The 14,847-nt window shown below is 37.7% G+C and overlaps 1 protein-coding gene across 6 annotated transcripts in view; it reads left to right on the forward strand.

Annotated features, from left to right (window-relative positions):
• Positions 1–7,381, forward strand: part of ANO1 (anoctamin 1) — a 78,195-nt gene extending 70,814 nt beyond the window's left edge. For all 6 annotated transcript variants that reach the window (XM_031593305.2, XM_090140744.1, XM_031593304.2 and 3 more), the window contains 4 exons: positions 34–86; positions 1,665–1,849; positions 3,693–3,798; positions 4,768–7,381. In XM_031593305.2, the coding sequence (XP_031449165.1) occupies positions 34–86; positions 1,665–1,849; positions 3,693–3,798; positions 4,768–5,025 (602 nt within the window). In that variant the 3' untranslated portion in view covers positions 5,026–7,381. The remainder of the gene's footprint in view (positions 1–33; positions 87–1,664; positions 1,850–3,692; positions 3,799–4,767) is intronic.
• Positions 7,382–14,847: the final 7,466 nt, after the last annotated feature.

Consider the following 14,847-nt stretch of genomic DNA (forward strand, 5'->3'; position numbering starts at 1 on the left):
GCACAGCATTCAGATGTTTGTCTCTTTCCTTAGGAATCTGGTACAATATCCTCCGGGGAATAGGAAAGCTTGCTGTCATAATAAATGTAAGTAATTCTGCATGAATAAAATCTTACTTCAATAGGCTGGCTTCACCATTCTGCTCCATTAGTTTTATCTCAGCTTAAATCTCTCAAATTCAGTGAAAGTAAACTATTCAGAATTTTGCTAAAATATGACAGAGTCGGATCCAGTGGTTACTTTAAAGTTGAGACAGTTTTGCACAGTGGTGCACTGGAGACAGAAAATGGCCAAACTTCAGTATTCAGAACAATAGGGAGAACTGAAAAAATGAGTACAACCTGGCCTCAAAATGCAATGCTCTCACTCAGATAGCACTGATAATCGATGAAGATATTTTTAGTTACTTCAGCACTGAATATCCTCTCCACTGGAAAAATTTTAGCCTACCTTTATGTTGGCATATTTCACAGCATCTTGATTCTTCAGAAAAGTTGTGTTCCCTCTCACTTTCTTTCCATTATATTCATTTCTAATATCCTAAATAAATATAAGTCCACTTCTGTCACCTTCATCTGGCAACAGATGAAAAGAACAGTTGAATGACAAGCTGAAAACATGTTTCTAATGTAGCACAATAGCAGCTGTGCAGGGCTTACAGCCACATGTCCATGGGCTCTCCTCTTTTCTCCCCATTATTCAGAGTGGAAATCCCTTAGCTTTGCCAACAGGTGTCTGTTCTTTTAAGGCCAAACCATTCTGGTGGGTATCTGGGATGCTGCCTTAGTTTGTCTTTACCATTTCTCATCTTTTCCTTTGGAAATAATTTTTCTATTTTTCTCTTTCCTCCCCTGTAGTCTCTCTTCATCATTATCCAGTGTTATTTTCCTTCTTTGACCTATGCACTGTCCCTTTTTATCACAGAACAAGTAAAACATTTTGTACTGTGTTTGTTCCACGTGTACACGAGACTTATGCCAGTGAAAACGTTTTGCAACAATGATAAATAAGAACAGCGAGAGTTATGAAGATGTCCGTTCACTTGGCTGTCCTGCACTTTGTGTATGACGTTTTTACAAAACCTTTTAAAATAACCAAACAACGTGGAACTTTTGTGACCATAAAAATAAAACTGGCTCAGTCTGCTTATCCTTTTACCCCGGTGGAGCTGAAGAATATGTAAAATTAATGGGCTTTCGCAGTGCAGTAAGAGTTTAGAGAGTCAACTCACTGTAAGTTGTTTGCAGAACAGAAAAGGAAATCGTGTAAATAAATCAACTGGACCTCATGAAATGCATAGGGGTCAAGTTGTCATAGGGGCACAAGGAAACAGCAGTGTGTTTTGCTTTGCCCTGATGCTGGGATGCAGCAGCTCCATGCTCTGGGGAATTCAGGTTGTTACCACATACAAATCGTAGTCAACGTGGAACTGCTCAATATCATGCCCTGCAACTCAAAAGTGTCAGCAGTAAATACTACCTTGTTAGAGCAGTTAATATTCCATTTAGGGGCCTGCCCGCTGCAGTCTCCACCTTGTTTCTGCAGCAACCCCTATATGACAGCCCCTTATTTGTATGAGCTGTGTGAGCAAGACATAGTTGAGTGTGTTGTTAACTTTAAACAGTGCCTGAATATTGCGCTCATTCTTTACTCTTATGGCTTAGGCATTTGTGATCTCATTCACATCCGACTTCATTCCACGCCTCGTGTACCTGTATATGTACAGTGAGAATGGCACCATGCATGGCTTCGTGAACCATACACTATCCTCTTTTAATGTCAGCGATTTTCAAGCAGGAACAGCTCCAAACGACCCCATGGAACTTGGCTACGAGGTTCAGATATGCAGGTATTCTCTTGAGTAACAACTAATTTTAAGTTTTACCAGCTAAGAACGTGACAAACTCTAATATTCCTGGGGTAGACTTTGGTCCCTTGTATTTTCAACACCTTTAGAGCACCTTGGTAGACTTTTATATTGAATAGAGCCATTACCTTGAAAGTGTTGCCTTACAGATTAACCACAAGACCTGAATATGAAGTACTGTGTATTTTGGGAAACAGAAAGTAGCATTAACAAATTCAGTGTTTGTCTCTACAAAGATTTTTATTACAATGTATTTTCAGGAAAGGGGATAAATAATGATAAACAGCATAATGATACTTTAAGGGAATAAAATGATGTCAATCACGGTATTATATCACAGCCTTCTAATTGGAGGACTGTGACTTCACACTCTCCAACTTCTGTAGCAATTGCTGATGACAGTAATAGCAGCCTGATCTGCAGTGGAATTTAAGACCCACTGAAAGTGTGATTATGCAGGAAATATCCATGCCTGTAACAATTTCTACATATTATTTTCATTGCTAAAGGCAAATTATTGTTTGCATATTTCAGCTTATCAAGCAGTCTTGCTTGAAATGCTGAAATGCATACTTTGCTTACACTTCCTTAGATATGCATCATCTTCAAAACAAATGTTTTCAATCTTATAAATTGGGGACGAAAGCCAAATGGAAGCACTTGGAACAGCAAAACTGAAAGACTAAATAGTAGGGATAAATGGTGGCAAGGAGACAGACAAACAAGGGGAGGGAAGAAAAAAAAAAAAAGAAAAATGATTCTAGTATACATACACTGAAAAATTACACAGACTGACCAGGAAAAAAACCAAAACATTTATAGTTTTTTTTTAATTTGTATTCATTATGAATTGATGTAGCAAATTAACTTGCACTGAATGCTAAATGCTAACAGAATGCTGAATGAATGCTAAACAGAAAATTCACCTTGAGATGAGAGAACCGACCAAAATTACATATATATTAGCTTAGCTTATTTTTAATTTTTCCCGACTTCCTCCCGGTGATCTTTGTCCAGAGGCCAAGTTAGGCAGGCAAACACATTTTTAGCACAGAACGTACAGAAGAGAAGTGTTAGGGTGTATTACTGTCGCAGTCCAATGTAAAAATGGCAGTTTTCTACTTTCTAATCCCACCCTCTTTCTTCCATTTCTCCCACATTCCAAGGATTTTTAAATCACTTGAAAACAGGGGTTCCTAATTCTTCCTAAGTATTAACAGGAGGCTGTATTTTAACTTAAATGTATTTTTCTTGGTCCAGTTCCTAAGAGGTTATTGTTGATTAGCTCATAGATTTTTTTTTTTTTTGAAGCTATAGCTAAGGGTAAATTCTCATGTTCTGTCTATATTTTGGCAGTGATCTTTTGCCAATCATGAAGCAGTAGAACAGCACGTAGCACAGCACGCACTATGGACCTGACATCAGTATTTTCTTCTTTAAAGTTTGGCTGAAAAATAAGTTTGCAAATTTAGTTTAATTTAAAGCTTATTTCAAACAACAAAACAAACAACAAAAAAGAAACCGGATTGAGTTGTGTTGTTTGCTGTCTTTATACAGTGTTTATTTTATTTGTAATTAGAGTTTATATTATTTATAATCAGAAGGTATTAAGAGTGAAGACTTTTAATTTTGAATAAAACTTAAAGGCTGTGGGAGGTTCAGCTGTGTCTTGTTTGTGAGAGGTTAATACAAAGCCGTACTGTAAAAGTGAACATTCTTTTAGACTATTAGATCTACTGTTCAGCCATTCAGTGTTAACTCCTTGTTGACACATTCAGTGTTAATACTGAATGACATCACTGATTTACTGAGTCTTTTTTTGCAGGTACAAAGATTATCGAGAACCCCCCTGGTCTGAGAATAAGTATGACATTTCAAAGGATTTCTGGGCTGTCCTAGCAGCAAGATTAGCATTTGTGATAGTTTTCCAGGTATGTTATGACTGCAGGCACTTCTACTATGAGAAAGAAAAAGAGTTGTCGTATTTCTTTAGCGAAATACAGCAAGCCACCTATGGAAATAGTTATTAGGCCAAAGAAAGTATCTTCCTTTAGAGCTGTTTCTTGCAAAATCAAAGGAATTTGCCCATTTTTGTTCACCTGTCTGCCTCCCATACAGTCCCAGATGTCCCCCAGCAGTGGGTTACTTCATTCTCAGTGATTCTCGTAATTGGTTTAATGCAGAAGCAACTTAATGACCTTACTGAACGGGAGAACACAAGACTGATGCTAATTAGATCCTTCCAGTAAGACATTTACAGTGAAGAAACATAAATTTCCTTCAAAATAATTTCTAGACCAAGCCAAGAAATGAAATTTCCAAGATTTCCCAGTTGTATTTTATTTCATGTCTGAACAACATGGCAAAACCTGGTAATTTTTCATTGAATTACATTGTTCAGTCACAACAATCAAACTGGTTATTGTGATACAAGTGTTTTAATCCCACCTTATCTAATCTTGTTTCAGTTATTATTATTTTTTTAGGAAACGTTTGGGAAAGGTTTCCCTTTCATGGAATCAAGATTTTAAATATGAATTTTTCATGATTTTTTTTTTTTTTTGCCAGTTTTCATCATTTTTACCTCTTCCTTATTTGCTTCTGCCTTGCTGATGTAAAATTCCATCAGGTCCAGTATTTCCTTTTGATTTCTAAATGGCTCTAACAATATTTGTAGATAAATTATAAAGATCTGCACCTGGTATTTTTCACTATTTCTAATATGAACAGGAAACTGAGGTAAATTTGGCTCGGTATCACATTTGTAGCATGCAGTTGAGCCCAATTCAAATATTGTCTTTTCTTTGTTCTTCCTTCTCAGCTACAGTGAAATGACCCCTTCCCCTACAGTCATCCTTTCATTTGCCCAGGCTGACATTTTCTCACAATTTCATTTTCAGAATTTGGTCATGTTTATGAGTGACTTTGTTGACTGGATTATCCCAGACATTCCCAAGGACATTAGTCAGCAGATTCATAAAGAGAAGGTTCTCATGGTGGAGGTCTTTATGAGAGAAGAGCAAGGGAAGCTGCAAATGGAAACCTGGAAAGACAAGGACAAGAAAAAAGGTGAAAACTGTAACAATCACAGCCCCAGACTCTCCCTGAGCCACAGTGGGAGCTTGTCCTCCTGTCACTCGTATCCTGTTGACGTATAGAAGAGGATGGAGTTGAGTGTGTCGGGGCATTCCACTGGTACATAAGCCATCACATAAAGGGCAGGACTTAATAATGGACAACCTGCTGCATGTTGAAGGATGTGCTGCCATTTTGCTCCTATCTTTGTGAGAAGTGCTCTTCTTGCAAATGTGGAGGACCATATTCTATTTCTGATAATGTGTTTTATTTTTTTCTTTTGCACAAGCAGTAATGCAGGGAATTTTTATATTTCATCATTAGATAACACTATTTACATTGGTGTGCATTAATAAAGATGTACTTAGTATGTCTTGATAGAGATATTCTCTGAGAATTTGACCTTAGGCTAATAACTAAATCATTAAAGCTAAATTTTAAATAATGGTAATACTACTAATTTAAAATATTTTTGGAGCCCTTTAAAATACTTTGGAGGCTTGCAGCTCTGTCAGGAAACTTTATAAAGCATATGCAAAATCAGCATTAGAGTGTGCCCTGGTATACCTTTTGGCAGGAGAGGAACCATGTAAATTTTATCAGACTTACTTGCTGTCAAAGATACGGTTAAGCTCTGCTGGCAGACATCTGTGTTTGAACCTGCAGGTCTGAAACAAAGCTCCCATTGAGTTTTAGGGTCAAATACATGCCTAGGGCACATGTGGTTGTCTGCTGCATGCCTGAGACTTCCGCCGGGCATTGCTTTCTTCACAAGCATCAGGAAAATGGATCTGGAAAAGACCTCCTTACCAATGCACGACTGATGTGGCGGAAGCTACCTCGGTGCCCCAGGCTGCATCACTGTGTTGGAGTGGTCCCCAGAGGCTCCTCACCCATAGGAAGGCAGCAGCAGCACAATTTTGGAGATCTTCCCAGCAGGTCGATTACTATGGAGCATTTTGGTAAATGCCCTGAATTAATGAGCACATGTAGAGCTACTATGAGTCAACTGCCCTGCCTGATATGCAGACACCATTCTTGCTGAGGGGAGTCCCTTTTTCCCTTTGTTTTAGCACATCCCCTTCTTAGTCAGGTTTTTCTCTGTAGCCCTCTGTCCTCTGCAGAAGAAGGGAGCCGATTGCCCTTGCAGACTTTGTACTGCTGAATGGCATTTCCCAGAGGCTATGCTGGAAAAGTAAATCCAAAACATGCACCGCTCAGTGTCTTCAAGGGAAGTTTAGCCTGCACTGGGGCTACAGGACCAGACCTTCAGTTAGTTACATAACTTCTCTTTTGTCTTAAAATACCCTATCTTTTATACATGGAGCTTCCTTAAATAGAAATCTAAAATCCTTCCTTATGAAGTCTATCTAATTCTCATCGGTTCGACTCTTTTTAAGTATAGTACATTTTAGTTTTGCTTTGTCAAATGATGAACTGCACTTCCAAATAATATTGGTGCAATTAACCTCATTTCTTTTATCGCTTTGTCTTGTCCATGGCGCTTGCATTATGAATATAAAACTGAAGAATAAAATAAAAAGTAAAGATTTCTTTAAAGTCTAACTACTGTATGGTTTGTTACAAAACCAAATGTCAAGACTGTTTTCAGTAGTTGTTTCTTTATTCTTTTCCTTCTTTCTTTGCCAAACTAATTTAAAGATTCATGCCAGAACTAAAAAAGAAAAAAAAAGAAAAAAAAAGCCATATCTAGCTTTTGATATATTTATTTGTTTTAAAGTATGTGATAAACTTGATATTTTTCTGTAGTCTGTCCAAAAAAGGCACCAGAAAAGATATTATGTGGAAGAAAGAAAATGGTATTAACCAAATATTCTTGAAGCTATTTAAAATATTGATCCAACCAAAGATTTTTATTAATAAAGGGCTTATATTTTGTTAACTCTTGTTTCTGTTGTATTTTGACTTGCAGGAATGTCACTATTTTTTAAATTTGTAATTTATGATAGCTTAATCCAAGAGGGCCAAATCCTGCCTGATTTATTCACACTATAAGCATTAAGCCTGGCAGTAAGTATTTACAAGGTCAGGCCCGTGGACTGCAATAAGTGCAAATAAATTAAGCAGAATTTTGTCTGTAAATCCTATACAAGCGTTCTTTCTCTCATTCCGTGGTAGCCCAAAAGATCTAGAAGAAAGCTAAACGTGAACTACCTATTCTGAAGAGACATTTTATGGAACTTCCTTTAAGGGAATTTCATCTGTAAATACTGATCTGACAGTGTCCCAGCTTAATACTGACATTCCTGTAAATGGTAGAACTATATCCTGAACACGTACTTATCAAAAATTTTCATTATTTGCTGAAATCATGAAATAGTAACAGTGGCTTATATTTTCTTTTGTACAGTAAATTGTTTGAAATGGAATTTTGTATATAAAAACTGTATTACTACTTAGATAACTATAAAACTTTCATGGAATCCTTTTTTTAAGAAAAGTAAATATATACTAAATCTGTTTTAGTTCTTTTTTTTTTTTTTCCTTTTTTTTTTTCTTTGAGCATTTATTTGAAATAAACTTAAACATGCCAGAGCTGCTTTGTGGGGTGGGCTCACTTCCCAGTCCTCCTTGTGCTCTGAGTGCAACTACAAGTACTGCTAGGTTGGAGAAATACAGTAACTTGTGTTTGTTTGCATAAAAAATGGATTGTTGACACTCTGCAGTGCTCCTTACGTACTTGGACTGCAGAGACCAGAACCAGGTGGTTTTTCTGCAGATATTGACTTCTGTGTTTATAGACATCTTCTTGACAACTGAGATTGCAAGTCTTGTGTTCTGGTTGCTGTGTGCAAGTCTGTGTGCTCTGGTTGGGTCAGAGTGCCATCAAACCCCACTTGGAAATCTAATGCATCCTGCCTTAGGTGTTTCTGTCTCCATAAGCACAAAGAGAGGTTTGGCTTCTAGCATAGACGTGGATGGTGCACACACAATGACAGATCTTAATCTGGGAGCTTTAATTTTCTTTTGATGTCAGTCTTAGGCATTTAGCAGAATGTAACCTGTAAGAGTTTTCACCAAGACTTTTGAAATGAGCTCACAAGAGTACTACTTTTTGTTCATTTAAATTGAAAAATGTATTAATTATTAGAAGAAAATATAAATGGTAAACTAAAGGAATGAAACCCAGTGATCCCTTGGGCCGTGTCCTGAGTGCAGACCTGAAGTTGCACTGTAGGCCACTCTTATTGGACAGTGGGATTTGTGCAATAGAGTTGGGTACAGAACCTCACTTGCCTTTTCCAGTCTTTTCCTTTCTAACTTTGCTGTGAGAAGGAAAAGAGTGATTCTTCATTCCAGTTCTTCCTTTTTATCAGAAAATATTAATACTTCTAACTGTAATTGAATTTATTTGGTAGCTAAGAACTCTAAGATTATGGCTGTGAAAACCAGTTCCTAAAAGCTGTAAGCTTTTAGGTCCTATGTACCACATTGTCAAGCACTGCAGTTGGTTTGTGTTGTGCTTGGATTTGTTTGTTGTCTAAACAAAGGTGAGACCTTATTTTTCTTCAAAAGATGCATCTTTGAATTAAGCAACAATCTGTGTCAAATAATACTTCTCATCATTCTAAGTAACTTTTGTAGGAGCAGGTATATCACTGCCTGCTTGGCAACTGGTTTGGTTTTTCTGGTTCTTAAAAACATAACTGTTGAGCTGAGTTCATGAAATAGAAGATACAGAATAGAAGATCTTCCATAAAGATTTGCACCGCAGTTCTGTTCCTATTCCTGAAAGGTTGGTTGGTGCTTTTTTTTGGGTTTTTTTTTTCTACTTGTGATGCAAGTAGTAACAAATGCTGGTTATACTGATGACAAATTTGGAGAAGAATTATGCTAATAAGGATTTAATGGAAGAGGTGGGGGGGGGGGGGGGGGGGAGGGAGAAAGATAATACAGAGAAGCAGAGAACTGGAAGTGACCAAGGAATAACTGAAAGCAGCTGGATGTGACTTGCAGCTGCCATAGGGGATAGCTATTCATCTTGTGAATGACTTCCTATGATTTGCATGCAAACCTGTGCTTGACATACTTCTGCCAAAAAGTTCTAAGTACAAATGTCTTTTGATTAAAACAAAACAATGCAGTGTATCAAACAGGAAAATCACTATCAAAGAGCAGAGGTCTTGACAAGAAGCTGCAGATAAAGAGAATAGTAGGAAAGATTATAGCTGGAAGTAGCTATGTAGAACTATTGCTAAAATAGAGTGTTTGCATTTTGCTAACCAAAGTTTGTGGAAAAAGCAGAATTTCAGTTGGTACATCTGAGGAGGAAATCACACGCACTCTGTTGTGTTGACAGTACAAGTCTGAATCTTCTGGATTTCGATGTCACTGTGTTTCTAAGATACCGTATTACAAATATTTTGCAGTCTTAAATAGCTTAAGGGTGAATAAGTCTCAAGTCAAGGCACAGATATGTTTCTATTTTAAACCCTCAGTGCTCTCTAGTGCTGAGCTGTTAATGATCTTTTTGGCTGTTGCCATTTCCAATAAGTGATAATAAAACAATTTACGTTTTGTCTTGTTACCTCAGCAGTCTGAACTCTCCTCAAGTTTTTTAATCACTGGAGCACATTTATATTTTCCTATGACGTTTTCAAAGTAAACATTTTTCCTTTTGCCACTGAAGAAACTATGTCCTAAAATTTACATGGATCTCATTCAAGCTCTGATTCAATTCTTTTCACATTTGAGTACTATTTATTCCATGGCCAAACACAATATGCCATTTTTAGTACAGCAGAGAAAAAAAGAAAGTTTTTTTCTCCTCCTTTTTTAACCAAACAGGCCTTTCGGAAGAAGAAACCAGTAAAATGGCTTCTTAATTTTCAGCTCCTCCTTGGTTTTCAGTACCCTGCATGCATCCCGATTCAAAGCTACTTGTAGCCAAGGAAAATGTTTTCTTTAACTCCCTCTGACTTCGGTATATTTTACATAAGACTAAGCATTGCTTATTGAATGATTGGTTTCACTTGTAACAAGAATTTTTAGCACTCACCCTATGCAACTTTCATAACCTTGTGGGTCAGCTAAAGCCAAAATACACTGATGCAGATAAGTTATGCAAGCAGCAAAGAGCTCCATACGCTGTTGTATTAGCCTCCATGAGGAAACTGGTTCCAAAAATCAAAGACATCACATGCTCATGTAAACTTAGCTAGCTGCACAGATTTGAAGGTCACAGTTTTCATTTTGCTTAGTTCCACACGTATGAGAAAGTTCATGCAAAAAAACAGCTAATGGATCCATCAAGATGTTTGTGAGAAGAAGAATCAACATGTGACACAAAGTATTGTGCTGAGAAACTTAAAAGCTTAATGAAATTCATTTTTCCAAGCAAGAGTTAGACGTGTATAGTGAAGCAAACTTCGCTCTACAAGTAAAAAAAGTTGCTCCATACTTCTAAATTAAGAAGAGTGGCCATGTTTTCTCGCTGAAGTATAGGAGATACAAGCTAAGGTAAAATGGCAGGTAGGGAACAGATGAAGAAAATGCTTTTGAGTGATGTGCGCAGGTCCAAGTAAGTTGGCAGATCAGCTGCAGAAATTGTTTTTATGGAATTTGAATTGCTTCCTAAGGTGAGACCATCCCATAGGCAGGTTATCAGGTATCCTTTGCCAGTCTTTTCTGAGCAACGTGCAATATCACCCCGCCAAGCAGTGCAATACTATTCATCTTAAGTGCAGGTGAAGGCTAGAAGGTGGTAAGAAATGGGATGAACACACATTAAGAATGGGCTTCAGTGAAGACTTGCTGACTTGTTCTCCACTGAATGTATTGTATGGCAAAGAATACCATCAGCCTCTGCAGTCAAAAATAAAAAGGCCCAGTAAAACCGAGGTTTTTTACTGGGAGCATGCCAGCCATTTTTTCCACCTGAAAAGCATCTCTTTTCAGAGACCAGGAAGGCGACATAATCATGCAAACAGCAATAATTTTTCTTATTTATTTTTTTATATATTTTTTTTCAGATTAACCTTAAATTCCAGCTCAACGATTTAGAGGCCTTAGCATTAGACCATTGCAATCATCTTGTTTCTCACATGTTCCTCCAGGAACACGGTTATTTTTAACATCAGAATAATTTATAACTCTGATGCATCAGAACGATTTATGAGCTCTCAAGCCATTTCCAACATTGAAGTCAAACCCTACTCACAGCCCCTTCAGCTGCTACGTTTCTGAAGCCTTGCAGACAGTGTTCAGGTGAATGGCTAACCACAGCTTTGCATCACTGCTTTGCTGTACTCACAGGTATGGAATTGCCATCTATCCTGGTAAGAACACATAATTAACAAAGCTGCTTACATTTCTTAACATATTAATCTTCCAAAAACATCTGTAGGTAAAGAAATATAATTACTCACAGGTAATTAGCCATCAAGTGGGAAAGCCATAAATCTCAGCAGACTAGCCTGCTCCAAGTTTACTGATAGGGAAGGATTAGCCCAATGAAGAAACTGGGTTTCCAGCCCTGCCTGAAGGTTAACAGGTGAGGAGGTTGGTTAGAGGCCAAAGTTTCACTCAAAGTGGGCAATTCCTGAACAAATCTCATTCTGTATAAAATGGGGACAAATATGTTTTATAGTTTAGATCATGTACCAGGGAGTTGGAGACCTGAGGTCTAGACTACTTTTACCTTGAAAGCATTCAAGTTTCCCTTGAGTTACTAATGGCAAGGTCAAATTACAAACCGACCCTAAACTGCTGCTCTCCTTCCTCTGCTCTTTCCCCATGCCACAAAGCAAGCACAAAATCCTCAGGATGTGAAGAGATGGCTCTACGACCTGGTGGAAGTTGGGCCAAGTACTTTGGTACTCTACACAAGCATTGTTGGGAGAGGGACGGAGCTGGCAGCAGGGAAAGGAACAATTACAGTCCTGAGAGTAGATTGATGTGAATTTCAGCTGCATCTTCTTCCTTTCTTCAGAAAACGAGCGAAGTAAAACTGAGAGTCAGCTTCAAATTCCCACTGAATTTCTCCATTTTTATCTCTATGAATTTTAGTTTTGAAAACAAATTTTTCCACATCTTTAAAATGTGTGTCCTTTAGATCTGAGCAAAGAGAGCTGTAGAGCTAAGCTGGTAGACACCACTGGGGCTTCTTGTGAGTAAGAAATGCCAGTTAATTCCAGGATCAGGTATTTGGCATAGATGTAATAAAGGCTACCTTTATTATAGCTTGAAAATAACACTCAAAATTAGTGAAAAATGGCAGAAGTATTTATGTGTTTGAGAGAGGATGTAAACACAAATCTGATCTCACATTGCAACTTGCTTTATTATGGTTGTGTCTCTGAACAGGAACTACTCAGGAAAGTAAGAAAATGTAGTACATAAATTTTTGAGGGTAGGCAGATAAAGCTGAGGGGTGTGCAACTTCTCCTTACTCTCTTCAAAGGTATAGAGTACAGGCAAAGTATATAAATGCTATATATTGTATAATGTTAACCACTCCTTTTCTCAGAAGGTCATGCTCCTTCATTGTCTTCTCATTTCTGGGAATAAATCACATTTTTCACAATTCCCATGAACTGTGGATTAAGTTTAACTGTATCTGGTTCTGACTACAAAGCAGAGGACTAGCTCAAATTGAAGCTTTTATTCAGAGAGCAGAAAATAATGCTTTCTATGTCCCTACACCTAAGAATCAAGGGAGGAGCACAATGAAACCAGATTTATTTTCTTATTTATTATTTCTAAATTCCTGTGAGTAACTAACCTAGTCATATCCTGTGTCACTTAATGGTTGCATAAAACTATTCAGGTTTTAAAAGGAAGTGATTGCTCCAGATAATAGCCACACTGTTGGGGCAGACAAGGCACTCCCTCTTTAATCAGATTTGAAAAAAACTTGCACCTTCCAACTTCAGTGACGGTGAGATCATGACTCAGATGGAAAACACTCTATTGGCACGTTCTTGAAGGGAAGAACAGAAATCCACCAGCCTTTCCTCTAACGGATAGTTTTACTGCCAACCACAGGTATTTGAGTCAATACGTGTTAAGAAATTCATTCCCTTCTTGGTTTGTAGTGGTCAGTGAGCTCAAAACTGAGTTAAACGCAAAAATAATTCAAGCGGGGCTAGGCTGATTCTTTTACTTATGCTAAGGCAAAATTTTAGTCACTCTGGGAGATAGTTGGAAGCCAAGACATCTTCTGGTCTGTGAAGAGGTCATTCTGCAGGATGGATGCAGACACCTGCTTCAAAAGAAGGCTTCATTCTTCATGACACCTTCTGCAGTCAAATTGCAGGGTAACAACAACCACTTCCAAAATAGAGCCCATTAATTCAGAAGAGATTAGAGCTGGAATATGCACAAACAAAAACTGAGCAGTGCTGTATGGAAAGAAAAAGAACCGCATTTCTTTAGGGGGGAGGATGAAGTCCTAAGGCAATTTGCATGCTTATAGGAAATAATTCCAAGTGATACAAACTAGTGCAAAGTTGATCTGTTTTACCCTTTTAAACTAGCCTAATCTTTTTTGTCACTGCAAAAGAATCTGAAGACAAATTCTTCCATCTACTTTCTTTCCAAAAAAATATTTCTTAGTGTAGCACATATTTAACTTTTCATGTCTTTATTGGTCTTGGGAACTGGCAGCACAATAGCCCAGGAAAATAAAAAACAAATGTATATGCTCATCAGAAATTAATTAATATTAGTTTAGGAGCTAATATTCTCTGGCAATCAGAACCGCTGGACGATAGATATTCTCTGGATTATTGGCAACCTTCACATCATACCTTACCTTCATTTGCTTCTTTCTCAACCAGTCAAGCAGTACACCACTGCATGATGGAGTGCTCTCCAGTAGAGAAGTATGAGAGTCACTGGGGCTGAGTGGTAAACGTGCACCATGAAAATATAGTGGCTCTGCACCACTCTAATGGAGATGTTTTTCTTTCAGTCTCACAGAGCTTCTGCATGGCGCTACAGAAGACAGGCATGTTGACATGCTTCAGCATCGATTAACATGAGCTTTGGCATCTCTGTATCACATTCTGCTGTAGCTTTGTCTTCATGAGGAAGTTACTCAGAATATCTACCTCACATGGCTATTCTATGCTGCTGAGGTAGCCCTTGGAGTGTGGGCATTTCCAGTGTCAGAAAGGTCAGCCAGACCAGACAGGAATGAGTAGAATGGGAAAAGAAAGTGTCCCAAAGAAGATCTAATGATAATTTGGTACTACTCAGAGTCTTATTTCTTCCCAACTTACTTCACAATGACATTACTCTGTAGACAATTCTCTTTTCTGTCTTTTTCTGTTATTCCAACTGAAAAATTAATGTTACATAGCTTAAGTAATAGGTATCGTTTAGTGGAATGAAATGTGCTATGGTAAAACATACACATAGCTTTACTGACATGTGAAATGTTTGTCTGAATGATTTCATACTCACACAGTATGATGAAAAGTCCATACAAAAATAGGTAAAGAGCCAAATCAGAAGTTTTTTGCTTGAGAAAATAAACAGAAGTCTACAATTTACCCTTTCCCTAAAGTTTAACTAACGTCTTCTGCCAACAACAACACAACAGAACTATATCAACAGAATTATATCAACACTTCTTCTGTTTCAATATTAAGTTCAAGCATCTGTTAACAACTTATTGCTTGTTGTTGTTGTTACGTGGCCAGATCTTTTATCCATATACAACAATGCTGGAATTAACTTACTTTTCAGTACTTATTTGCTTTTCCCACAGTCTGCTTCTAATTTTATCTCCTACAACCCACAATAACTTGACATTCCTTGTAGTCCTTTTTATCATGGACAGTGTTCTCTTAGGATCCCAGGTCCCTTCACAAGTAGTTTCTGTACTAGAGAGTATTTCTTTCTACATGAGATAGTGCAGTAACAGAGGTGATCTGTGA

This window comes from Phasianus colchicus, chromosome 5 (assembly GCF_987193195.1).
Source record: "Phasianus colchicus chromosome 5, bPhaCol1.hap1.1, whole genome shotgun sequence".
Classification (NCBI taxonomy): domain Eukaryota; kingdom Metazoa; phylum Chordata; class Aves; order Galliformes; family Phasianidae; genus Phasianus; species Phasianus colchicus.